Raw genomic sequence first — 28,000 nt, 5'->3', positions numbered from 1 at the left:
TCAGTGTACAGATACAAGCTGCATTATTGAATGCTCCAGAGACAGAAAAGTTATTATCACAAACACACTTTCACAGATCCATACTTTATTATATTAGTACAAGTCTTTTCAACAAATCCTAGGGTGAGAAAGCACATTAATTTTACAGTTATAAAAGAAAACATTGATATCAAGGATCTGAGCGTTTCTTATTGACTTTTCTGGGAGTATCTGGAGAGTTTTCAAATGTGACGTCTTCATTTGGAGAAACAAGTAACCTTTGTTCTCGGATGACAAAACAACACATCTGATAGATTTGGAACATAAACTGATATTTTTCTGGAGAACAAATGCCCCTTTTTTTCCGTTTCAGCTTTCCTGGGCAAAGCAACACATTGTGACAACCCTCCATCAGTCCAGTGTCCCTCACTACCAGATAGTGCGTTTGACCCCCGCCCATTTTGAGTGTTTGATGCCCTGCGCGGCCTGCACGTCGTCCCAGTTCAGCCGGGTGTTGGGGATCTCGTCCACGGGCTCCGGGTCGGGCCTCGCCCCCTCTTTGGGGCTGGCCACCACCACGGGCAGGGGGCCGAGCTGCGCCTGGTACTCCACCACGTGTAGCTGCTTCCTGTCCGCCAGACTCTGGTGGATTTGCTGCAGCGTGGAAGACGAGAAAGATGTTGGTGAAAATAGGAATAAGGAGAAGTAGGTAAGAAGATCAATGTGATTGCGACGCGTATCTCAGCGGGAACATTTCGAAAAAACTTTGGTTTGTCTGATGGTAGAAAGGAAAACAGAGATAGAGGAACGCTATATGAACAGCTCCAGAGACTAAACATCTGCAGTGTATCATAAAAAACATAATGTACACAGAGACACATTTCAGACGATCATTTTTCTCTACATTATACACCTGAACGTCATAATGCTTTATCACTTTGTTTTGTTGCTGGTTTTTTGTTCATTTTATTTTCTGTGTCTAAAGATTTTTATGTGAAAGCACTTTGTTCGAAAGATGCTATGTAATCAAAAGTTAATTATATTATTATTATAACTTCAAAAGTGCATGGAGAAGGGGAAACGTGTGATTTTGGTGGTACACTTTGTTTCAAGGCCATTGCATTTCAGTCTGTGGGGCTTTAGGGTTGACCCTGATAACGGCTTGAAGCTTGTCTTACAATCAAGATGTTTACAAGTGTTCCTGGAGTGTCTGGAGATTTTTTTTGATTATCCGAAATGTTTAGGACCTCCCTTTATTGCATGGTAGCAGATACATTTTTCTTATGAAACCGTCCCATTGGAAAGCCCTCCCACTATCTCAACGTGACTTCACCTGATTGGCTAATCCGGTGAAGAAGGCCCTGGTGATGTTGAGCAGATTGACGGATCCTTCCACCTTGCAGTAGAGGTCCTTCATTCCGATCAGTTTACAGAGAGTGATGACGGCTCGATGGCAGCGCAGACCGTAACCTGCAGAGAACACAAGATAAGATCAGACTTTATTTATCCCGAAGGAAATTGTTGTGCCAGTTACACAAATACAATAAACTCAGCAGCATATTAGTAAAACTGTACACTAACAGTGCAGTAAAAAGAGCAATTAAATATCTACAGGAAACGTAGACGGTCACATCATTAAATGTAAATATTAACAGTATTTAGCGGTGCAAAAAAACATAGTGGCAGATACACGTTATCATAGCACATTATCAATAATGATATTGCACATATATAGCAGCGAGTGTTTTGTAATGATGGTAATGATATTTATATTGCGCATACTGTTGGTGTGGAAGTTCTCAGTTCTTCCAACACACACACATTATCATCACCATGGGATACAAGGGGGGGACATTTATACGTTTTCTCTCACGGTATATGTCGTCTGATACGAAGTGGGATAAAGTAAATTATATTACATAAACAATAAAAACTTTAATTTTTTATTTTTTTTTTAACTATAATTTAGGGGATAAAGGAGACAATGTTTAAATTGTCCAAATCCCTCCAATTGTATGACCGTGAGATTTTACTAGTCATTGTTCAGGATGTAAAAAAGGGAAATTTGTCCAAGCATGCAATCAAACAAATTACAATAAAAACATTGCAATATAACTATCAATTTGTATCAATATTTACATCGGTTAAAAAGTAGCTTTTCTTACTAGAATATTAATATTTTACTGATAAAATACCAGTATATTTTTATGCAGAAATGGTTTGGAAAAGTACCTATAAGGAAAAGGTGTTGCCTACATGTCTCTCATCTCATAAAGTAATCAAAAGTAAGCTACACCTACCTACTAAATACTTAATGAACAGAGACGTACCTTCGTTTTGTTTCTTCATGCGGAGCGTCGTCCTCTTGAACTTAGAGTTAATGTCATGATAAACTGTTGGAGAGAAAAACAACTGAGTTACACTCTCTGGATTCAGACCTGGAAAGACAGAGAGCATAAACACCTTATAACAAAGAGTCTGATTATGTCATGGTGCCAAGTGAAGGTGTTTTGTTATGCATCTTTCCTCCTGCTCTCCTTCAGGTCCTGTGTTTCTCTACCTGCCCACCAGATGTCCTTCCACATGCAGCAGCTGTGGATCATTATTTATTCAGACTCTAAATCCCTGAGCAGGAGCTGCTGAACCACGCCTGACAAACTGTACAGGAAACTGCAGCTTGATGTTGCTCTTGTGTCACATCCCTTATAAAACACCACACTCGCTGCTCTCCATTAGCCCTCCGGTTTGAATACATTTGACTGAATGAGTGAGGATTTGCTCTTGGATGCTGCACCATCAGAGGAAGGAGTTAAGCAGAAGGAATGAACTGAGATGATGGATGAGAGGCAGCGAGAGAAGTTTGAAACTCAGAGGGAATGTCCTGCTGGGTGAGGAAATCTAAGACGCAATACTAAATGTCACACACGCTGCACAGGAAGATGAACATTTGCAGTCTCTGCAGGAGGTTCAGGTTCATTTGAAAAAAGTGCGTCTTCTGTGTGAGGCATGACTCACAGACTGAAACAACGACAAAGTGAAAGCAGGAAGAAAAAAAAAGAAGCAAATTCATCCAAGAGGTTTTAATTTCTTCCAACAAAAGTTTGAAAAACGCCAAAACATGTTTAAATGTATTCTAATTTACTCATTCATTCATTTCTACTGAACACTGGAGCTACATGAATATTCATAACCAACCCTGGTCCTGTCCTTGGAGAGAGGGAATATGCTGCCAACATGTACTGGAAGGTCAGTGGAGCGCTTTGTTTTGTTTCTCCAGCAAAAACGACATTTTGTGGCCAGGTCCGGAACATCCAGATGTTGAACTTTCTGATAATGCAGCTTAACATAAATGATGAAAAACTGTTAATCACCAGCCCTCATCTGGTGGAAGAAATCCAAGCACTGGACCACCACCAAAAACTAAAGTGGCCTGCATGCAATCTGGCCACTGGAGGTCACACATTTACTTAATTTGTTACAGCTTATCGACTTTCGAATAAACAAAAATCTTTCGGGTAAAAATAAAGGTGACAGAGGATTCAGCGTTTGAGCACAAAAGGTGACAAAAATGATCGAAAAATAACCTGATCAATCACATTGCAAAACTAGCAAGAACAAAACAAGTTTGTCTTTCTAAAAAAAACTGTGAGAATAGGACGGAAGAAGTAAACAACTAATCACATGACGCTCCAGACAGGGTGCAGATGGTCCAACAGTGAGAGCTGGCATCCATGTGGACTTGCAGAATGTAAATATACCACAGTTTTGAGCTCAAACTGTGAGGAAATACAGACTCCTCTCCTCTGGAACCGGGCCGAAACAGGAAGCCAACGTTCCCCTCCGGTGGGCGCTGGTGGACGATGACTCACACATTCATCTCTCAGCAGCAGCACAAGAAGCCAAATGTCGTTTCACAATAAGGAAGTACAAGTAGTGCACTTTCAGACCTCTCTTCACAAATCAATTTTTTCCATTATGTGGCTTGTGTAGGTGCTAGCAGGTGATTTGAGGGGAAAGTGCTGAACAAGTGGAAGAAGAGGGGGAGGAGATGAAGGAGAGGAGGAGGAGGAGGAAGAGAGAGAAAAGGAAACTAGAGGACTTTAGGTCATGGAGTTGTGGAGTGGGAGAGGGTATTGTGAGCGCCTCGGTTTCTAGAAGTAAAGCCACATTCATTTTCTCAGAGACAATGCTATGTGACTCACAGTTGGATCAGTATGAAACTAATTCATCTGTCAAAGGAAACTGAGCTGCAGCCGAAACAATCTTGTTATTAAATTATATATATAAAGCTGAAAAACGATATGAATATTAAAACGGAAACTTTGACTTCCAGATAGGGCCTGGCAAAAAGATATCATATGGTGATATGAAACAAGAACAAATAAAGTTAGAATATGAACAACTTGGTAGCCGTAACATGAACAAATGAGTGTTGCATTATCAACGGTAGTGTTTCCATGCTGAGTAACAATGAGGATGTTGTTAAAGACTAAAAGAAAAAAAAGGGGAAATGCACTTACTGGTCATGTCGTTGTATAGCTCTATGTAATGCAGGTAGTGGATAGCTCGGTTCTTGGCCTGAAGATCACACAAACACATTGTTGTCATTGGTTTGCTAAGTGTTTGTTATCATTATTATTATTAGCATCTAAGTTAAGAAGTTGCTGCAGTCATAGAAACATTTTATTAACGTAATTGTTAAGTTACAAAATCATAAGAAGCAGAACACAAATGATTTTCTCTGTGGGACTGCCCTGTGATAAATCCTTCTGTAAAGAAAATACTGAGTTACATAATAATTGAGTACAGGCATATATTTATAGAAGTATATTTGCTGTGGATCTTGTGGCATATATTTTAAAACTGGTTAGACTTTCTTGTATTACAGAATCTGAAGGGAACACATATCTGTTGATAATATACATAGCAGTTTGGATTTGTATGCAAAAAATGATAAATGTGGTTTTCCTAATCTGGGTTTGTTGGAAATGAAGGGTCCTGTTATTGACTAAAAGCTATAAAAGCACTACCAAATTAGCCTAAATGGAAGTTATTATTCATCAAAGCCCTGACACTCTGGTAAAAACAATGTATTGTAGTATGTCAATTAGTATTTTACTACTGAGTGTGACCTAATAACTCAATTATATTCCAATTTAAAATACAAACATCAGGGTTCATACACTTTTTCACCAATGATTTTCAATGACTTCTCCATGACCAAAACAATTACTCTTTCTCAGCGTACCACTGAAAATTGTTTATTTGAACATGGAACAGGAAAATAAGGTCTGGACCATGTTGTGCCTATCTAAAACAAATCCAATAGTAGGCTTACTAGCTTCTAATCTACAGGCTAAAGCAACTAAGATCTCTCACCAGCTAAATACCTCGTCAGTTAAATGCCATTTCACATTTCATTACGATACAGTATTTATTATCATTATAGTATTACTATTTCTGCGATTAGATAAAATATAAATTATATTTGATGCAACTTTAGTTACATTTCCATGACTTTTCCAAAACCTTGGGAAAAATATTGTTTTCCATAACTTTTCCAGGGCCTGGAATTAGCATTTTGAATTTCCATGACTTTTCCAGGTTTTTAATGACCGTAAGAAGAACCCTGAAACATGGGGATATTAACACAAAAACTGACTCGATTAACTCAGAATTAAATAACTCTGCGGTCTTACCTTCCTCAGAGCTGTGTTTCTGTCTGCTGCTTTACCCACTGCAAATCCTGGTGGAGAGAAGAGAGACGGATGTGGTATTCATTGTTAGCAATTCTGCAAATAAACGCATATATCATCAGCTTATATGATCATGATCATTGTGACACATATGATCATTGTAACATGTGTATTAAAGCAGCCCTAGCAGCCTCTGTAATGACAGGTTGAAGGCAGGTGGATCTCAGGAGTCTGTGGAAGAGTTTCCTCAGCATTTCTGCACACTTGATTTAGTAGCTCACTTCTGAAAAGCTGTCAAATATATTTCCCCGTATCTACACAGAACACCTTATTTTCCCAATTTGAGAAATTCACTGAAACTGTCAAAGATTGATGTGAATCATGTTCTTAAAACATTTTTTTTAAAGGACATTCTTCTTCTTTATTTCTTTCAAATGATTCTCAGTGCTGTGACATAAGTTGAATTTGCAGAGTGGCTAACCTGCGGCTCCTTTGCCGTTTCCCACGGCGACGAGACAGCTGATGGACCTCTTCCTGCCCTCCTTAGCTGTCATTTTGAACACACTCTTCATCTGCAAACAGCAAGAGATGAAACATAAACACCAAACACTAACACAACCTGACTTCTATCACCTTCTGCGTATTTTAGAATAGATTTAATTCATGATCCCAGATCGTGAATTGATTTTTTAACAGACTTATTATATAAAAATGTATACCACTGTGTGAAGTGCCTGAAAACACGTAGAAAGACCAACTACACACACAAACCAACTTAGAGAGTTTCCTTTGTGTGTTTTGAATATAGCTATAACTGTGTTGGACATGTTATTGGTGAAATTGCTCATTGTGTGCCATTGTGTTTGTTCCAAGTGTATTAAATCAGAGCAAAATATCAGCCAATCAGCGTAAGCCATTTGTGATCTGATGTTATTTGTCTTTTTTACCCAAATCTCCCACATGAAGAAAGAGAATCCAAAACAAACACTTAAAGAAAAGAGGCTTGTTTTCACTCTTATTGTACATGTTATAATAATGATGTAATCTTTTTTGATTTAAATCCAGTCTTTCAAATCGTCCTTGATTCCATAGGTTTTTGAAGTTTCTGCTCCAGGCTAATAAAGGTATTGTTCCAACTAAAAGAAGTGTCTGTGTGTCAGTGTGTGTGTTTCTGCGTAGGTGAAAGCATTTGCAGTTGTAGCACTACAACAGATTGTTAAGACAGTTTATTGTGTGTGTGTGTGTGTGTGTGTGTGTGTGTGTGTTGTCAATCCAGACCAAAAAACCTGTCCAGATTTGAGTGACTTTTATCGATCTGTTAGTACACCGAGCAAACAGTCATCTGTCACACAACACACACACACACACACACACAACACACACACAACACACACACACACACACACACACCACACACACACAACACACACACACAACACACACACAACACACACACACACACACACACACACACACACACACACACACACACACACACACACACACACACACACACACACACACACACACACACACACACACACACACACACACACACACACACACACACACACACACACACACACACACACACACACACACACACATTCTTACTCACACACAAAGCAACCTGTCCTTCCTCCTGCACCACGCAGGCTGATTTACAATCTACAATTTATCACCAGGGGGCAGTATTGAATCACCACCCAGAGAGGAAGGAGTGGCGGAGAGAGGGGAAGTGATTAGGGGAAGGAGGAAAGATGAGGCTGGAGTTAACTAGAGGGGGGGAGAGAGAGAGAGAGAGAGAGAGAGAGTGGGTAAAGGGAAATACAGAGGTCAGAAGAGATGGATGAGAGAGGAGAAGTGGAGGGCTTGAGGGAGAAGAAGAGATTAAAAAGAGATTTTAAGAAAGAAGAAGGGACAATTAAGGATGAATTGCCTCTTTAGACATGACATTATTTAGATGACAAAATGAAGAAGAAACAAGGAAAGGAAAGAAAATCAGTAGGAGGGAACGTAGCGAGGAATAAAAGAAAACTAAAAGGAGGAGAGAAGAAAAGGGAGAGGAGGCAGGGTGACACAAGTGAGCAGCAGAGAGTGAAAGGTCTCCGTCTGTCCAGAGTCACAAACAATGTGTGTGTTGTATTGTACATGCGGATATGTGTGTGTGTGTGTGTGTGTGTGTGTGTGTGTGTGTGTGTGTGTGTGTAAGAGAAAGAAATAATGATAGTTATTGTCTGATGAAAAGAGTCAGGGTGTGTGTGGTGTCTTGACAACAGATGAACAAACTGCTGATTCCGCAAAAACCGTAATGAAGAACAGTACAACACACACACACACACACACACACACACACACACACACACACACACACACACACACACACACACACACACACACACACACACACCACACACACACACACACACAACACACACACACACAGCACACACACACACACACACACACACACACACACACACACACATCACACACACACACACACACACACACACACACACACACAACTTTGATACAACAACTAGCCAGTTAAACTTATGAGTTAATTAAACCAAGTTAATTAAGACAATTAGAGCACTGATTAGAATTTTTTTTAACCCTCATGTCTTATGAATAAAAACATTAGTTTTAGGCATTTTCATTTTCTAACTACTTAATAATTCTATATTTAAAGCTGCGTTAATCAGCTTTTTTTTGCGAGCCAATTGGGGCCCAGAGAAAGCTTACACACACTTGATGAATCTTGCATAATGTTATAGCGAACTATTGCCAGTTTAAACATCCAGCGTCCAGATGTGGAGCAAAACTGGCATTAATGGCCGATGTTTGTCGGATATTACTCTCCTTTTAGAAGTGAAATGAATCCACGTCTCCTACAGAAAGTGTCTGTATCTACGGCCTTGTGGTTTTCGAGCCGCCCGTATGGGACCACCAGCAGCCGTTCAAAGATTTTATCTGAGCATCGACACACACTTCATCTCGTACATTTGTATCCCCGGCAGAGAGCAGAAGTGACAGAAATACAGCGCTGAGTTTGAGTTGAGGGAAAACTTCAAAGTCCAGATCTGCTTCCAGCTTCAGGAGTTATGTAACACGGTAAAATAAATTCTGCCCGGACATTTGACCGGCGAGAAAAAAATCCTAGCGGAAACCCTGATATATACACACACACACACACACACACACACACACACACACACACACACACACACACACACACACACACACACACACACACACACACACACACACACACACACATCACACACACACACACACACACACACACACACACACACACACACACACACACACACACACACACACACACACACACACACACACACACACACACACACACACACACACATCACACACACACACACACACACACACACACACACACACACACACACACACACAGTACTCTACCTTAAATGAACACAGTGCTTGTATTGAAGTATATATACCAATTACACGTTTTTTTTCATAGCTAATAAAAGAAAAAAACAACCAATAAGTTATTAATTATCATGTTTCAACGGGACTTGAATATACTCATAGCAGTGTTTTGTCAGAAGGGTCTGCAAGTCTCCAGTGATCTGGAGCTTTTGGCTATACATGTGTGATTGTTTTTGTATTATTTGACTTTAACTATATATTTATTTGTTATTCCTTTCTTTTCACCATATCTGTAAAGCGTCTTTGAGCACCTGTAAAAGCGCTAACAAAATTAATTTATTATTATACATTGGTCATTTTAGGCGACATCCACCCATTGCTGCTAATAAAGTATATACTGAAATAATTATGTGGTTCTGTAAAAACAACATATTCCTTTAGAAACTCTAACTGTGCAGAGATCCTTTCCAGATGGCAACACTGTTTTCTGTGAATTAAAATCCAACACAAGTTGTTATTTCTCATGTTTCAATGTGACTTTTATCTAGTTGTCAGAAATGTGTTTGTAGCTTTACATTTGTCATTTTAGGTAAGATTCACACAATGCTCTCAATTAAGTATACACAGTAATAATAGTTTTTTGTCAAAGCTTAAAAGCAAATTACACACACTCAACATTCTGAGTCTTTTGGCTGCAGGCCCGTAAAAGGAGGGTAACAACATATATTTCTTGCTGTCTAAGAGTCTCTCCAGATGGGATCTTATACACTGTAAATTACAAACAAGTTCTTATTTCTTATGTTTTAATGGGACTTTTATCTAGTTTTCGTCTGGTGTGAGCACCAGGTGATGTTTCGCTTGACATTGGTCATTTTAGGTGACATACACACAATGCTGTTAATAAAGTATATATACAGTAATAATAGGTTTTTTCCCCCTCAAATGCAAATTACACACATTCAATATTCTGTGTGGCTGCAGGCCTGTACATAGGAGGGCAACAACATCTCTCTCAAAGTAAACTCTCCACTTCTGCAGAGATCCTCTCCATCCATACGGAAACACTGTTTTTGTAAATTAAATCCCAACAAGTTCTCATGTTTCAATGCGTCTTCTTTTTGTCAGAAGTGTGTGTAAATGTTCCCAGTGATGTTGAACTTCGCATTGGTTATTTTAGGACATGCACACAATGCTGTTAATAAAGTATATGCCGTATTAATAGGGTTTTTTCTCCACCTCTGCAGAGATCCTCTCCAGAAACACTGTTTTTGTAAATTAAATCCCAACAAGTTCTCATGTTTCAATTAGACTTATTTTTGTCAGAAGTGTGTGTAAATGCCTGCAGCGATGTTGAGCTTTTGGCTTTGTATTTGTCAGTTTGGGTGTAGTTGCAGCAGTTTGGGAGTGTTAGCGTTAGAGCAGATGGACGAGAGACAGCCTGGCGGTGGGAGGAAGCTTCAACTCGCTCTCACTGTTTCATCTCGCGTGTCTCCCTCTCTATCTCTCTCTCTGAGCAGGGGAGGAGTTTTCTCCAGAGGGAGGCAGAAGGCGCTGCAGCACAAGCCTCCGCCAACGCTAAACACTTCTCTGACTAGCTGTGGCACAAACACACCTCGATTCTTTTTCTAGGACTTTAAGTTGATATCTTGACTCTGAATAGTGAATAGAGAGTCTGTTGAATCCCACAAAAATAAAATATTTTGTTCATATGGTGCTCTATCGGATACATTCTTGTTGGAGAGTTACGCATTTCTACTTTGTTTAATAGATTACATTTAGATCAATATTGTTATGACTGACCAAACAGCATCAATTAATTTGTTGGTCATGTGATCACATTGTGTGTATGGCACTTGTGATGTTTTGTCATTTATTTATCCTTTATTTATCCAGGAATGTCCCATTGAGATACAAGATCTCTTCTTCCAGGGAGTCATGTTTCTATACCTCAAAGAAAGGTAGGTAAAAAACTCTTTAAATTGTTTTAAATAAAAATATGTTGGAACAGCAAACCTTAAGGATGTGGATGTGAAATACATCTCATACTATAAAGTCTCTTGCAGGAAAAAAAATATATAACTTCTTGAAATCTGAGGGTCAGTGAGATTTGAGCGTCTACAAACGTATTTAGATCCAGATTAAAGTCTCCGTGTTAATTTCAAAGCTAAGGCAAAAAATGATAATCAAACGTCTGAAATCTTAAACAGCGATCACTGTCCAAATAAAACTCTCTTCTGAAGTTTTTGAGATATCCCGCCCGCTGACAGATCCTGAAATTATGTTTGTATTTATTAAAACGATCTATATCTTGCACTGCTGCTTCAAATGTGTGGTCAGACTCATACGGATACTTTTAAAATAATCATGTTGGCTGGAAAAGCGTGTCATTCAAGGAAATTAGGGTAAAATAAATGCAGGTGATTTGTTATACTTTTCCATATCCTGTATTAAACTCTGTGGGAAACTTTACAAGTGTAAAAGATTATTTTACAACAACAGATTATATTCTTACATTTAATTGATATTGTTGTACTTGTTGGCAATTTAGAGTAAATGTAAGTAAATATACAGCTTTGTGATACAAGAGCTCTGTTAATCATTCCAACAACTCAACACTGTTTCATTTAAAGCATCTTCTCTGTAGCAGTATCACAGTAAATAAAGCTACATCTAAAACCACCGCTATATTGTTACTGTAGATCCTTTCAAGAGGTAGTTCAAATCAACCGACATTTTATTTCTTATTTACAGTTTAGAAAGAGTTGTATAGTCTTGTATCTATATTGATATAAGTGCAGATATATTCACTTCAAGCAGGTCATACCAGCAATTACTATGGCATGACTTGCTTGGAGTGAATATATCTGCACTCTCCTTGTTGTTTGGAGTTTGAATCTTGATGGTTTTTGCCTTTATTGTAAGTCCCTTTGGATAAACGCTTAAGCTAAATTCAATGCAATAATGATATTATACCAACCATTCTGCTACCCCTCTTAAAATCACTGTGATCAAAGGCATGGTTGAATGGAGATATATGATTTGATATTATTGTAAGTACAATCGAGAAAGTGGCAATCTTCTCTGTTGTGGAGAGACCATAATATCAGACATAGTTGGAGAAGCACCATTAATTAAAAAAATGACCAAATGGGATTTTAATTGTCTTCAATTACAGAAAAAGTCTTTATGATTTGCCGCTGGATATCTTAAAATTACATTTACAGAGGAACGAGGTAGTAAAACTTTAACAGCCTTTATCACAAATACAGGTAATGCTTTTAACAAATTAAAAGTCTCTGTATTAACGCCCCCTCACTTTAGATATTACGTTTTGTCGGAGCCTCCTCTCAAAACTTTTAATCCAATTGAAACGTTTTTGCAAAGTTTCTTTTAGCATCCAGCCAGCTATTATCTGTTTACTTTCAGGAAAACTTTCAAGGTTATTGTCCTCAGAGAGAGAGAGGGAGAAAAAAGAGAAAGAGAAACGGTGTTGTGACAGTGACGACGCTCCATCTCTGTTAATGAAATCGCTCAGTCCTGTCCAAGAGGCTGGAGGGAGGCCATGAGCATCACTTTCCCTCTAAATATCACTCTTTCTTCACCGATACCTCGGACATCTCTCATCCCTCGCTTTCCTTTTCATCTCAGGTCCAATCTGGTGTTATTTTACTGAGACTGTGCCGGAGACGAAACCTGACAGACATTTTTGAAGGCTGCAGTTCGAAATGTTAATGTAACATACAACATGGTGCCTATTTTTACATTTTCCCTCGCTTTATTTTGCTTTTTCCCCCCGTATTCTACTTTTGTATGTCCCTACATATTTCTTAATAAAGTTAACATGTTTCGTACGCATACAAAAATTATGAATGTATAGTTGTAGATGCCAGGTCAGTCACCATTTTAACGTTGCATTCTTTAAATCAGTGTTTCTCAAACTTTTTCATACCAAGGCAAGGCAAGGCAAGTTTATTTATATAGCACTTTTCAACACAAGGCAATTCAAAGTGCTTTACAAAAAATGAAAGAGATTAAGAAAATAGCATTGAAAATCAGTCATTAAAAAGAAAAGATAATAAAATAAACATTAACAGAAAAAATACATGGATAAAAGTTACAGTGCAGTTTAAGATATGAATAGTTCAATTAAAAGCAGCGGCAAAAAGAAAAGTCTTCAGCCTGGATTTAAAAGTAGTCAGAGTTGCAGCGGACCGGCAGGTTTCTGGGAGTTTGTTCCAGATATTTGGAGCATAATAACTGAACGCTGCTTTACCATGTTTAGTTCTGACTCTGGGGACAGAAAGCTGACCAGTCCCTGAAGACCTGAGAGATCTGGATGGTTCATAATTTAGCAGGAGGTCAGAAATGTATTTTGGGCCTAAACCATTCAGTGCTTTATAAACCAGCAGCAGTATTTTGAAATCTATTCTTTGACACACAGGAAGCCAGTGTAAAGACTTCAGAACAGGAGTGATGTGATCCACTTTCTTAGTGTTAGTGAGGACTCGAGCAGCAGCGTTCTGAATTAGCTGCAGCTTTCTAATAGATTTTTTAGTGAGACCTGTGAAGACACCATTGCAGTAGTCGAGTCTACTGAAGATAAAAGCATGGACAAGTTTTTCCAAATCCTGCTGTGACATTAGTCTTTTAATCCTAGATATGTTCTTTAGGTGATAGTAGGCTGATTTAGTAACTGTTTTAATGTGACTGTTGAAACTCAGGTCAGAGTCCATGACTACACCTAGATTTCTGGCTTTATCTGTTGTTTTGAACATTGCAGACTGAAGCTCAGCGCTAACTTTTATACGTTCTGACTTGGCTCCAAAAACCATTACCTCAGTTTTATCTTTGTTTAATTGGAGAAAGTTCTGACACATCCAGTCATTGATTTGTTCAATGCACTTACTCAGTGTTTGAATTGGAGCATAGTCTCCTGGTGAAATTGTTACGTAAATTTGTGTGTCATCTGCATAGCTATGGTAACTTATTTTGTTGTTCTTCATTATCTGAGCCAGTGGTAGCATGTAGATGTTAAAGAGAAGAGGCCCCAAGATGGAGCCTTGAGGAACCCCACATGTCATATTTGTCAACTCAGATGTGTATTTACCTATAGAAATAAAGTTGTTTTTACCAAGGACCACTTAACCAATAAAAAAACCCTCGCAGACCACCTAACTCCACAAATATAAAAAAACACATGGTTTTTCTAAAACGGATTACAAATCGCCTGAACATGGTACAAACAGGTGGCAACATGTGTGACGAAGGAGTTGCGCTGGGCAATGCAATCGAAACTTAAGCTCGCTCTATTGCGGAGATATTCCCGCGAGAGTGAGGAAAACTTAAATGTATTTACTTATTTAAAATGGGAAATGTTACCAATATACTCACAGACCACTAGGTGGCGATCACGGACCACCAGTGGTCCGCGGACCACACTTTGAGAAGCACTGCTTTAAATCATTAACTTATATACAATTGTTGAGCATTGGTAAACAAGATGAGTAGTGGTTGTACATTCTCTCCACAATGAAGGACAAACAATAAATATTTTGGCTGCCTCAAATGTTAGATGTAAAGTCCTCAAACTACCCTTCTTGTTTTATTTGTGAATTGTTAACGTTTAGTGATTATTAAGAAGATCGTCAAACATTAGTCAAACATGTATACAGCATATTACAGTAAATACACATTCATCATCATTATTTTTGGAGTAAACCCTGAACAATATATGGGACTCCATGTGTTGAATGTATATTGAGATGATCAGATTGATATTTTAGCGTAGGTGTAAAGACTTATTGTTAATGACACCTTGTTCCTTCCCTCTCTCTCACCTCCTGACTTCCTAAACTCACTCTCACAACTTTTCTTACTCCCGTCACCCCGCCCCTCCTCTTCCTCCCCTCCTCCTGTTGGATGTGTTCACTAATGGAATGCGGGCGACATCGTCCTTGGGAGACAAGCCTTTTATTCCAGTAAGCCCTTTTCATTTAATTAGGCCTGCATTTATGGTGGCGGTGGCGCGCACACACACACACACAACACACACCACAACCACACACACCCACATACACACACACACCACAACACACACACACACACCACACACACACCACACACACACACACAACACACACACACACACACACACACACACACACACACACACCACACACACACACCACACACACACCACACACACACACACACCACACACACACAACACACCACACACACACCACACACACACCACACCCACACACACACACACACACACACACACCACACACACACACACCACACCCACACACACAACGCACACCACACACACACACACACAGAGATCGCACCATAGAAGCTTCAGTCAGTTTCAAGGGGGACGCCTAATGTCTGTGACACCACCTTTATTTATGCAGACAGGGAGGCTGGGGAAGACTATCAATGTGACACACACACACACACACACACACACACACACACACACACACACACACACACACACACACACACACACACACAACACACCCACCACACACCACACACACACACACACACACACACACACCACACCACACACACCACACACCACACACACACACACACACACACACACACACACACACACACACACACACACACACACACACACACACACCACACACACACACCCCATTAGTTTAGTACGGACAGTCCATTAGTGTTAATTGAATGAAGGTAAAAGACAGCGCCACACTGAGAGAATCTAAATGAACTGGGTCTGTTACTTACAGCAGATCTTATCTTATCTCACACACACAACACAATATGTTTCTCTTAAAATAAAGCATCAAAGTGTAAAACATATTATGGGGATTTCTCTTCAGGTATAACAAGGGTTAGATGTGCTGCTTACTCTTTTAATTGTAGGGCTTATTTTGCCTACTTCTTGAGAGAAATTCCTCTTTTTTATTAGCCTTTTGTTCAGCATGGATGCAAATGTGACATTTTAGAAATATCACTTGTTGGCCTCAGGAAGGACTTCAAATGCAGGTCAGAACCCAACTCTTTAACATCCCCCCTCACTGCAAAATGAGTAGACATTTAGTGTTCAGCTGCATTTATCCTTGCACAGCAGATGTGCCTCCAACACCAGCAATGTGTTCACGCCACACTGGATCTCCCACCACTTTACATTTCCTGAAAACAGTTTCCACCACTGAGGCTTTCTGCTTCGTTGTTCTGTACAGTCTCATTCATTCACTCCCCCGGGTTTAACTCATTGTTCAGCTGTTGGTGATATGTCAATGCTGTTTTCTTATTTACGTCACTCCAAAGCTCAGAGCACGTTGAAAAGGTAATAGTTTGATATATTTAAAGGAGCCCTATGATGCACATTTTCAGGTTCATATTTGTATATTTTGTCCCTCTACTGTGACATGTTTACATGCTATAATGTTCAAAATGCTCTGATTGGTTAGCTGGCCGGCCCTGTTGTGATCGGTCAACCGCTTAGAGATGTCTCGACCCTTAGCCCTTAACTTGGCTGAACGTGGGTGAGTCCAGCGCCTTCTCTGAACTGTTACCGTCAGGCTGTAGCTACCTGAATTCCCCGAGGATAACTGGTCGAGGAGGAGGAATAGCGATTGTTTATGAGTCAAACTTTTATTGTAAACAGTTGCCGGCCTCGTTCTCTAGTTTTGAACTGAACTCATTTGAGTTGGGCCGCACTGATCCGGTCCTGTGTGCAGTGATTTACCGTCCCCCAAAGTACAACAAGGACTTTATTAACGATTTTTCCGATTTCCTGACCGGCATTATGCATACATATGACCGGGTTCTTATCTTGGGGGATTTAAACATACATGTTTGCTGTCCTAACAAACCGTTGGCTCGAGACTTTTTAAATCTTATTGATGCCTTTAATCTTGTTCAATCGATTTCTGGCCCCACGCACGAACACGGGCATACTCTTGATCTTGTCCTGTCTTATGGTCTATCAATATGTAATGTTGAGATATGCGACCCAATCTTCTCCGATCACATGCCTGTTCTATTTGACGTCACTATCCCTTGTGTTGTTGGTAAACAGTGTCCACAGTCTGCTCATTTTCGTCGCATGCTTAAACCCTCCACCGCTGTTCAGTTTTCTGCTGCCTTCAAAAATGTTGTGGATGACAGAGCATATCCTATTACTGGTGATACAGAGGAGTTACTTTCTTTCTTTAACTCCTCTTGTCAAGACATCCTTGATACTATTGCTCCACTAAAAGCTGTTCGCCCTAAAGTTAAGTCTGAACCATGGTTAAATGAGTCCACTCGTACTGCCAGACAGGAGTGCAGAAGGGCTGAACGCAAATGGAAAAAAGACAGGCTGCATGTGTCTTATGATATTTTAAAGGGCTCCTGGCGTAGCTATCAGAAAGTTGTTAAAGCGGAAAAAACGCAGTATTTTTCAGATGTTATACGTAATAACTGTCATAAACCCTGTGTTCTTTTTAGCACTATAAACTGTATACTAAATGTCCCACAATCCATCAACTTAGTAACCTCCACTGAGACCTGTGAGGCTTTTCTTCAGTTTTTTATTGACAAGGTCGCTGCCATCAGAGCAAACATCTCACTTCCTTCTCATGATCCATCCGTCATGGACACTTGCTCAGCTGTTATGGATCAGTTTGAGCTTGTGTCACTTCCTGCTCTAAAGGAAATTGTTGCTCAATTGAAACCCTCGGGTTCTCCAAGCGATGTTGTCCCTGCGCGATTTTTCAAAGAAATCTGGGACATTGTTGGACTTAACGTTCTTCATATAATTAACAGCAGCCTGACTACAGGAAAAGTACCAAAGTGCCTAAAACATGCTGTGGTCCAGCCTTTGATTAAAAAAACAAACCTGGACACCTCTGTTTTTGACAATTTTCGACCTATCTCTAAACTTCTTTTTATGTCCAAAATGTTAGAAAAAGTGGTCCTGAAGCAGTTGCAGTCCTTCTTAAATGTGCATGGCATTCTCGAGGTATTCCAGTCTTGGTTTAAACCTCTCCACAGCACTGAATCTGCTCTTTTAAAAGTTTTTAATGACCTGTTTTTAGCTACTGACTCTGGGAACAGTGCTGTTCTTATACTTTTAGACCTGACAGCTGCCTTTGACACTGTAGATCACAGTATTCTCATTTCTCGCCTGCAACATTTTGTGGGAATCAGTGGTACTGCTCTAGACTGGTTTAAGTCGTATCTGTCTGAAAGAAGTTTTAATGTAAATCTTAATGAATTTACTTCCTCCTCTGCTCCTCTCACATACGGGGTACCCCAAGGCTCCATTCTTGGGCCGATTTTATTTTCCCTGTACCTGCTCCCCCTGGGCGCTATCATTAAGAAATATGGTGTCTCATTTCATTTTTATGCAGATGACTCGCAAATCTACATGCCCCTGAAAATAAATGACCCAAACCCTCAGCAACACCTGTCTGACTGTCTGCAGGACATCAGAGCCTGGATGGCCTTGAACTTTTTAAAATTCAATGAAAAAAAGACAGAGGTCATAATATTTGGACCCAGTCCCCAATGCCCCGCCTGGGCTGGATTCTCTTGTCCCATATGTGAAACCCATTGTCACAAACCTGGGAGTACGGATTGATCGTGATTTTAAACTAGACAAACAGATTAACTCTGTGGTCAAATCCAGCTTCTTTCAGCTAAGACTTTTAGCAAAGGTCAAGCCTTTCCTTTCTTTTATTGACTTTGAGAAGATAATACATTGTTTTATATCCACTAAACTGGATTACTGCAATGCTCTTTATATTGGAGTGACCAAGGCTTCCCTGCCACGCCTACAGCTGGTCCAGAATGCTGCTGCACGCCTCCTTACAAGGACAGGCAGGCGTGAACATATTACGCCTGTACTCGCCTCTTTACACTGGCTACCAGTCCATTTTAGAATACAGTTTAAAATGTTGCTGTTCGCATACAAGGCCCTGAACGGTTTAGCCCCACCGTACCTGGCAGATCTTTTAAAACCATACACACCCACACGGTCACTGAGGTCTGCTGACAGACTCCTTCTGGTAGTCCCAAAATCGAGGCTAAAGCAGCGGGGAGACAGAGCCTTTGCTGTTGCAGCTCCAAAGTTATGGAACAAATTACCCCTCCAGGTTAGACTTGCTCCAACTCTGCCTGTTTTTAAATCTCGCTTAAAAACCCACTTATTTTCCTTGGCTTTTACTGTACAGACCAGGTGACACTTGTGCTGTAAAATGTGGTTTTTATTTATTTATTTTTTACCTTACTAGTGTTTTGTATTGTTTTTACGTCATATAGGAGAGTTTTTCAGTCAGTGGCTTCTGATCTGGTTTCATTGTCTCGTATTACATTTGTTTCATGTCCTGTCTGTTTTTATGTATTTTTGCTATGTTTTTATACAGTTGTTGATGTACAGCACTTTGTTCAACTCTGTTGTTTTTAAATGTGCTATATAAATAAAATGGATTGGATTGGATTAGCCAATCATGTACAATGTATTGGAGCGCTAGCCAATAGAAGCCTGAGTGTTACATAGTGATGCCACTTTGTTACTTAAGTTAACAAAGAAGTCCAATGGAAGGAACTTAAGGGATTTTAGCCTTTGCAGACCATTTGCATGCAAAGAAAAAATATAACACATTGTGAAATATTAATATCAACATTCACTCACCTCGATGACGCGTGAATCAAAGTCCTCATAGGTTTCTGTGAAGAGTGGGGGAGAGAAATACGTTTAAATGAATAGGCTTGTACACTTAACACATTTGGCACAAGCACACACACTGTAAACAGATTAAACCTGGCTCCTGTGAGTGTTGCAAATACCCAGAAGCCCTTGCAGCAAGCGCAACGAGTTGACACTTTTCATTGTCAGTGACCTCTGAAGGATGTTACTCTCCCAACAGCAGCCTGAACACTTCTAAGCAATTAGCAACAAACAAAGGAACACACACACAACACACACACACACACACAGCCACACACACACACACACACACACCACACACACACACACACACACACACACACACACACACACACACACACACACACACCACACACACCACACACACACACACACACATCACACAACACACACACACACACACACACACACACACACACACACACACACACACACACACACACACACACACACACACACACACACACACACACACACACACACACACACACACACACACACACACACACACACACACACACACACACACACACACACACACACACACACACACACACACACACACAACTAAACCTGATCAGAGAAAAGCAACATTAGTTACAGCTCTCTGCACATCACACTCATCGAGCCCTCTGAGTACGTGTGTGTGTGTGTGTGTGTGTGTGTGTGTGTGTGTGTGTGTGTGTGTGTGTGTGTGTGTGTGTGTGTGTGTGTGAAAGTGTCTGTTCATATAGGAGAGTGTGTGTTTGATGGTGAGACAGCTAATAGCATGGTGACAAAAGAGAGGCAATATCATCGACTTCAGACGCTCGTCCCTCGACTGTCAGCAGTTTGAGGTAAATAGTCTAAACTCAATTCCAACAGCAATGACCGAGATGTAAACAAATGATCAGGCTGGGAACAGGAGGAAACATCCAGGTGTTCCTCAGGGTTTGTAGTGAAGAGTTGATTAAGTAGGAGATTAAACTGTATGCACTTCAGAGACTTTACAATGCCTTACATTTGTACCCTTAACCCAAAGTCCTGATATAAACCCTCCCTCACGAAAAGGGAGGAAAAACTAATAATGTTGGGTCTAGACCTATTTTCCTTACACGATTTGTTCAATCAAGAGACGCCAGGGGGCTATATAGACTTTCCTGCCATGAGTCATAAAAGTCTACAGCGGGAAACTACCTTTCTTACTAAATCACAGTTTTGCAAACTAACACGTGCTTTTAAGTCTCTTCCAAAAGTTTGAAGTTAATCTGGATAAGCCTAGTTTAAGTCAATTACACTAGGAGATAAATACAGTATATTAAAAGACTGTAGTGATTGTGATTTGAACATGTTTTTTTAAACTCACTAGACTCTTTTCTGAAGTACTCTACTAAGCTACGGCCATGCTAGCAGCTCTGTGATGCTGCATTTAAGCTAAAAACATGCTGACAATGCTAGAATGTTGTTGTTTAGCAGGAATCATGTACTTCATCTTCGTTTAGCGTTCTTGCAAGCTCACATTCGCTAATTACGATAGACTTAAAAGCAGACTGATGGACGGACAAACATCGCCATGGATAAAATATGTCAGGTAAACATTAGTCTCTTGTCCAAGAACTGAGACAGAATTAAGACTAAAGTGTGTGGGAGGAAAGAGATAAATAGAGAAGGAGATGGACGAGAGAAAAATGACGAGAAAGACTGAGTGTAAAACTGAAAGGAAATGGAGATAATGACAAAAGAGATAGAAAGGAGGGACGAGGAGGAGTGCAGAGTCAGGGGAAATGAAAGAAAGAAGTCTAGATATTAGAAAGAGATAATGAAAACTGTGTGATAGAGAGACAGAGTTCTGTTTGAGGAATACAGAAAGTGTCACAGAGAAAAGAAGAAGCCAGACATACAGACATAGACGGAGAGATTTATTTCTAAATGAAGAAATTCTCCCACTTGAAGCTTTGGTCACATTCTCATCTTCATCAGTGATAATGGGCCACCATACTGGCCGGTCACTCTCTCATTATCCATCTATCGCTTCATCCATCTCTTATTTCTAAGTCATCTACTGTTTGACAAAGAGGAATAAGTGTGTCCAACACACACAACAAGTCTTCATGTTTCTATAGTTAAGACCAGAGGTGGAAGTAGTGGAGTACAAATACTTCGTTACTGTACTTAAGTACATCTTTCTGGTATCAGTACTTTACTCCACTACTTATTTTTCTGACGACTTTTTACTTTTACTTCTTACATTTTTAATACAAATACCTGTAGGCTACTTTCTACTTCTTACATGTTCCAAACAGGCTGGTTCCTTTAGTTTGAATGTGTGTTTGGTGCGTGATCATTATTATTTAGAGTCATTGCGTGCCTATTGATTTGAACACGATCCGTGTATCCATCACTTCCCGGTCTTCTCTAAAGAAGAGGGACCAATGAGAACGTTGTCATGTTGCCGTTGTTCAGCATGGAAACATTCATTAGCTAACAATGACATTATTGTTCTATTAATATAAAGGGAGGTCAGGTACTCTTTAAAACAGCTGCTAGTTATGGGTACTTTCTACTGAAGTACATTTCAAAGCCCAAACTTCTTTACTTTGACTTGAGTAAAGAAGTTTAGTCAGTACTTCTACCAGAGTATTTTTAAACACGAGTATCTGTACTTCTACTTGAGTAAAGGATGCGAGTACTTTTGCCATCTCTGGTTAAGACTGTTTGGATGTTAGTTTACCTCTGTTGGGTCCAGGGTCCGGGGCTCCGATGCTGATGCCCCCCGAGGAGTGTCCGGTCCATCCTCTCTCCCTCTTTACCTTCGTCTTCCACCTTTTCTCCCACTCATCCCTCTGACGAACTGCACAAATACACAAACAACAGATTGAGATCATAGCCCTGAGAGCACACTGTGGCCGCATCGAAAACATAAAAAGTCGCTATTTTTCATTGTAAAAAACATTTGGTAATTACTTTTAACAAATGAGATCACAGCGGAGACACATTGGCAGCTTCTATCTCACACCGTGGAGCTGTTAGTGCTTCTGTTTCGCACAAATAAAACGGTTCCCTCTGGAGTTTTTGACCACTTGTAGGGCGATGGAATGGTTCCCAATTTTGTTTATCTCATGCATGCAAGATGCATACACACAAGAATAAGGTAGTTCACATTCCTGTCAAAGGTTTCCTGCTGTTTCACTGATCGACAGGAGGCAAAGGCAGGGGAAGACATGTTTTCTAGTAAGTACAAATACAAAAGCTCAACTCTAAATACTTTTTGAAGGAACAGCTCTGCAAATGTTGTATGGAGAAGAAGAAGATGCATATTGATTTGGGATTAGCATCACTTTAAAGTTCTATCTCTTGAAAGATCATTTCCAATAAGATAATTGCTTTTTCGCTTACAACAAAAATGTTAAAGACTTATTCTTGCTATGGAAAAAAATAGCAGCCTGTTATATATCAGATATAGAGTGATATATTTGCGCACAATTTTTTTGTTAAAGTCGTTCCTTCAGGTTTGTATTGTTATGGGAGCAGTAAGTGCATTGGTACACAATTTATGATTTCATTTTCTATGCCTGCATGTCCAGAAACTAAAGTGTGTGTTCAGTGCTTTCTGTCTCTGTACCTATATCAGCTTGCATCTCCTGCTGCTCACTCTCTCCTCTTCGACTCATGCTCAGCTGATTCCCGTCCTTCATCACCAGAGAGTTCAGACCGGGCCACAGAAAACCACCACGACCTGTAGGGGAAACACAAAGAGAAGAAGACATCAGGGAAATGGACGACAAAATATATTAGTTTAGTATTTCTTGTTATTTTCTCACCTTCTCCGACGATCTGTCCTCGGTTCAGGTCTCTCCTCAGTTTACGTTTGGTCCTTTTCCCTCGACCCTTCCTGGCTCCTGAACCTGTTTCTGCCAACACACCTCTCCACAACTCCACTGCTGTCACTGAAAAAAACACATACCAACAAAGAGATTAAACTTAAAGGTCTCCTATTATGCTATTTCTAGGCATATATTATAGGTCTCAGATATATACAAATATGTAAAAAAAACATGTCTATGATGTGTTTTGCTCAAAATACTAAACAGATCATGCATTCTAGACATCCCTCATATCCATCTGTTTAAGCCCTGTTAGAGAAAAAGTGCATTTAGCATGATAGGTCCCCTTTAACAGCTTTTAAGTTCTTTCACATCTTCTACATTTTGTCTATATAAGAAAAGAAAACAAGGAGGAAGAGGTGTGATTGTGAGACATCTGGTCACAACTCTTATAACATAACAAATATATAGCATAACTAAATGCTACACCTTTACAGCAGTGAGTGTAGCTACAGCACTAAGCCATTATAGTTTACAATTGAACACGCCTATGAGGGTAATTTTGTGCAGCAGAACTGAATTAGGCTTCCCAGTAAACTCAGCTGTTCTGAGGATATATGGCTTCTGGGGGAATGTAAGGGGCTGGAAATTAAGACGTCTAACAGGTGACTTATGGGATAGCCAAGGGATTGTAATTAAAATACAATAAAGATTTAGTGTTTGCAATGACCTGGTACCTAAAGTGGGTATAGCGTATTGCATGTAAGAAGTATAATCAACAGACTAAGACCAGGGTTCTTACACCTTTTCCAAAGTCAAATTCAAGCACTTTTCAAGCATTTTCAAGGTGCATTTTCCAGCTTTTCAAGCATCTTACAGCTGTTGTAAATTACATATTTATATACACATACTCAAATGATTATTTCCCTACCTCACATTAAATCAGATGTTCTTTATGCTATTAACAACCACATGTGTGTTTCGTGATAGCATTCTACATGAGGATGACAAATTAAAGAAAAATAAAACTAAGTTTAATATTTTAAAATTAGTGATCTGTACGTAGACTAGGCCTCCCATATAACCTGTCTGAGCCGATATACAACAATCAGCCAAATAACTTTTCAATACATTATTGATTACTATTGTTGAGGTACTTTTAGGTTGGCAGTGAACATAAGCCAGAGGTAAATGGTGTACTTTTGCTCCACTACATGTATTTAATACCTTTAGTTACTTCACAGATCAGGATGAATGATGTGAAATCTAATCAAGTGTTAAATCTTTAGTTCCACCTGGAGTAAATCCACAAGCTACCCTGCAGTATACAAAGTCATTCAAACTAGCTGCACCTTTACCAGCTTTGAAAACACTTTCATGATCAATCATTATAAAACATCATATATATTATTCTGAAATGGACCAATCTGCACAACGACTACTTTTACTGTCGCTACTTTAACTATATTTTGATGCCCATACTTTTACAAGTACAAGATCTGAGTACTTATACTTATACTCAAGTACAAGATCTGAGTAGTTGTACTTTTACTCAAGGACAATATCTGAGTACTTATTCCACCTCTGGTAGCGTATTAGTCTGAATTGTAGCCACAAAATCACACAGAGCTGCATAAAAATAGACTCACAATGGTAACAAGTGGAAAATAATATTTACAAATGTGTACAATGATTTGTAGGTAATTTTGACTACTCAAGACACCTGACTTATACCTTCAAAGGAAGACTGTGTTCATTCTACAATTACATGGGATTAAAGCAACATGTAGTTTTACTTGTATAATACTTCAATTTGATATAAAGACAGTTTGTTTTCATCGGTTTTCAAATAAACATGTTTATCATATAAACTTGTTTCGGCAAATTCAGATGATAAATACAACTTTGAAGCTTCAGCATAATTACAAGCAGAGAACGGACTAATGTAACATCACAGCAAGCATAACAACAGCCGGTGTTTCTTGTGAGTGTTTCCCCGGTACACAAACGCAAAAATACACAAACACACTCGCTAGCTTCCCCCAGACCAGTAATACAAACGAAAATTAACTACCAGTAGAAATACATTGCTTTCAAAATCGCTCTGTGTCGAATCAATAGATTATATTTCGTGACTATAACACAAAATGCCGTGAGTGCTTCATCCTCTGAACACCACACGATGGCGACTGTAACGCACATAACATAGGTACGCTCCTCTGAAATGATTGTCTCCTGCAAAATTATTATTATCCCTCAATCGAGTTCGCTATTCAGCTCGCTAACGTTAGCTTAAACAAACGTAACATGTAACGTTAGCCTAATCTAAAATGCTCTTCTACAGCGTACCTTTCATGTGGCTCGTCAGCGCAGACTCTCGCATCGTTATTTTTTGCAAACTTTGCAGGAGGCTACTCGTGGGCTTGACCCTCGTCTTAGCCATGGCTTGTATTTGTCTTCTGCTAGCCAACGCTCGTTGAAACGGCAACCTCCTAGCACACAGTCATCTATCACTCATCAGAATGCCCAGGTCACACGCAAGAAAAACGCTTGCAGGTCGCGCGCATAGCGCGGGAAGGCCGCAGCGGAGCTGTTTTATGTAAAAGCGAAGCAATTAAGCGCGCTCCGACTTCTTTATTTTTCTTTTAATCTAAAAAGCGAAGTAAAGCATTTACAATTTCAAGCACCATTCCCAAAATTCAAGCACTTTTCAAACCTTGAAAAGACCTTGTACAATTTCAAGCATTTTCAAGGATTTCCAGCACCCGTACGAACCCTGTAAGACCCAAAGCTGCACCATACAAGTAAATGAGGCTCAATCAAGGTATGTTAATGCGACCAGAACTCTGCCAATAGTACATTTTGTAGAAATTCTGAAGATTAGGCCAGATACAGAGCCAATGGAAAGTAAAAAGCTGTTGGTGAGAGAGCAAAATCCATGTAGCAACACTTACAGGCACTAATGAGAACCAAGTTATTTTGATAAAGAAAGGTTTAAGCATAGTTTGCTTTAACTGACAAATTATGATTGTATTTCTCCAATAAAGCGACACAAGATTTTGGAAATAATCTTTTCAATAACTTACACTTGTTGAAGAAGCTGCCATGTCGGGTTTGCTGCCACGCTGTTGCAGGGAGCAGAGGGACAGCAGGGTTTCTTTGGAGAGACACAACCGAGGCTCGACTCGTCAACTGGGAAACATGAACTGCTCCTAAAGAGCGGAGCGACGCTGCACCTGGAGGAGAGAAAGCTCCATTAAGTAAGACGATTATGTAACAAAACTGCATTATGTGCATAAACATAGCAAGTTCGATATACAAAGATACAACTGTGGATTCAATCATAGCTGCAAACATCAGGCTTTGCCAATACTTTAACTTGAGAAATAGCAAATGAGAGGATTAGACTGGTAAATTACACGCATGCTTATAGTGACTTTCTACAAAAACAACACAATTATAAATGTATATTATGCTAGCAGCATCAGCCACCTTCCAAGTTTCTCCCTTAATTGGCAAGAATTGTCAACCCATTAACACACAGTAGGAAACGGAGACTGAGTAAAGGCAAAGCTTGATAATTTAAATAAAGTGCTGTTCTGGTATGTTATAAGTATGCCGAATTAAAGCATAGACCCACCCATTGCATCACTATATATTCTTATTTTCTCAGAGGCATCTAAATGCATTTTTAACCAGGGCGATATTACATTTAACCAATATTGAATGAAGTTAGGTGGGGGTAATATCATACATAATTTCAAGGGGAATCATTTATATTTCCCATATAACCGTTTGCAGTGTTAATCACCAGCTCTAACAAATCCATGCTTTAGTTTTAGACTATTATGACAAGGATAGTAAAACTAATTTAACAAATGGATTAGATAGCATTACAGTTGCTAGCAACACTCAACCTGACGTAAAATAGCAACAGTGACGGGGAGTTTAATATTTTTTTGACGCAAAAGTCTAACATGTAAAGAACTTGATGTTATTATTAATTCTATGCAATGTTTGTGGATGTTTTTTTATCAAATTAAAGTCATTTTCTGGACTATGCAGCATCGCTAGGCTTGTCATGGGTCATAAAATACAACCACATACAAACAACTAGTCGTACTTTTAAACGTAAATACAGTTAGCATACTTTAATATATCCACGTATGTGTTTAAACGAAGCTGTAGAGGATAAGAAAGATAAGTTATTCACCTCCCAGTGAGATACGGAGGGCACAGCACACCCGTATGGACGCCGCCATGTTGGAATTGTGAGGGGTCCTTCAGAGGACAACAATGCGTCTGAATGATGCCTGTTGAAAAATAGGTTTTGTAAGTTATTTTTCGCTCCTTTCATTTTTTATAATATGTGTAGGCCTAAGTAGCACATTTCA

The 28,000-nt window shown here is 39.5% G+C and overlaps 1 protein-coding gene across 1 annotated transcript; it reads right to left on the bottom strand.

Annotated features, from left to right (window-relative positions):
* Nucleotides 1–65: 65 nt before the first annotated feature.
* mrps5 (mitochondrial ribosomal protein S5) lies at nt 66–27,919 on the bottom strand. Its single transcript, XM_034237957.1, has 12 exons — nt 27,820–27,919; nt 26,693–26,842; nt 23,604–23,729; nt 23,405–23,518; nt 22,514–22,633; nt 19,768–19,802; nt 6,157–6,247; nt 5,679–5,725; nt 4,500–4,557; nt 2,310–2,372; nt 1,313–1,449; nt 66–633 (listed from the first exon to the last, which is right to left on the bottom strand). The coding sequence occupies exons 1-12, from the start codon at nt 27,866–27,868 to the stop codon at nt 409–411; spliced, it is 1,215 nt and encodes a 404-aa protein (XP_034093848.1). The 5' UTR covers nt 27,869–27,919; the 3' UTR covers nt 66–408.
* Between the last annotated feature and the right edge of the window lie 81 nt (nt 27,920–28,000).

The sequence above is a fragment of the Gymnodraco acuticeps genome, unplaced genomic scaffold (genome assembly GCF_902827175.1).
Source record: "Gymnodraco acuticeps unplaced genomic scaffold, fGymAcu1.1, whole genome shotgun sequence".
Taxonomy (NCBI): Eukaryota; Metazoa; Chordata; class Actinopteri; order Perciformes; family Bathydraconidae; genus Gymnodraco; species Gymnodraco acuticeps.
The sequence above is the reverse complement of the archived record's forward strand: the minus strand, read 5'-3'. Positions and strand labels throughout refer to the sequence as shown.

Coding starts and splice junctions, on each gene's coding strand:
- mrps5 (XM_034237957.1), bottom strand. CDS start 27,868: ATGGCGGCGTCCATACGGGTGTGCTGTGCCCTCCGTATCTCACTGGGA. Junction 4,558..5,678: donor GAAACACAGCTCTGAGGAAG/GTAAGACCGCAG, acceptor TGTGATCTTCAG/GCCAAGAACCGAGCTATCCA. Junction 2,373..4,499: donor GCTATACAACGACATGACCA/GTAAGTGCATTT, acceptor TCTCTCCAACAG/TTTATCATGACATTAACTCT.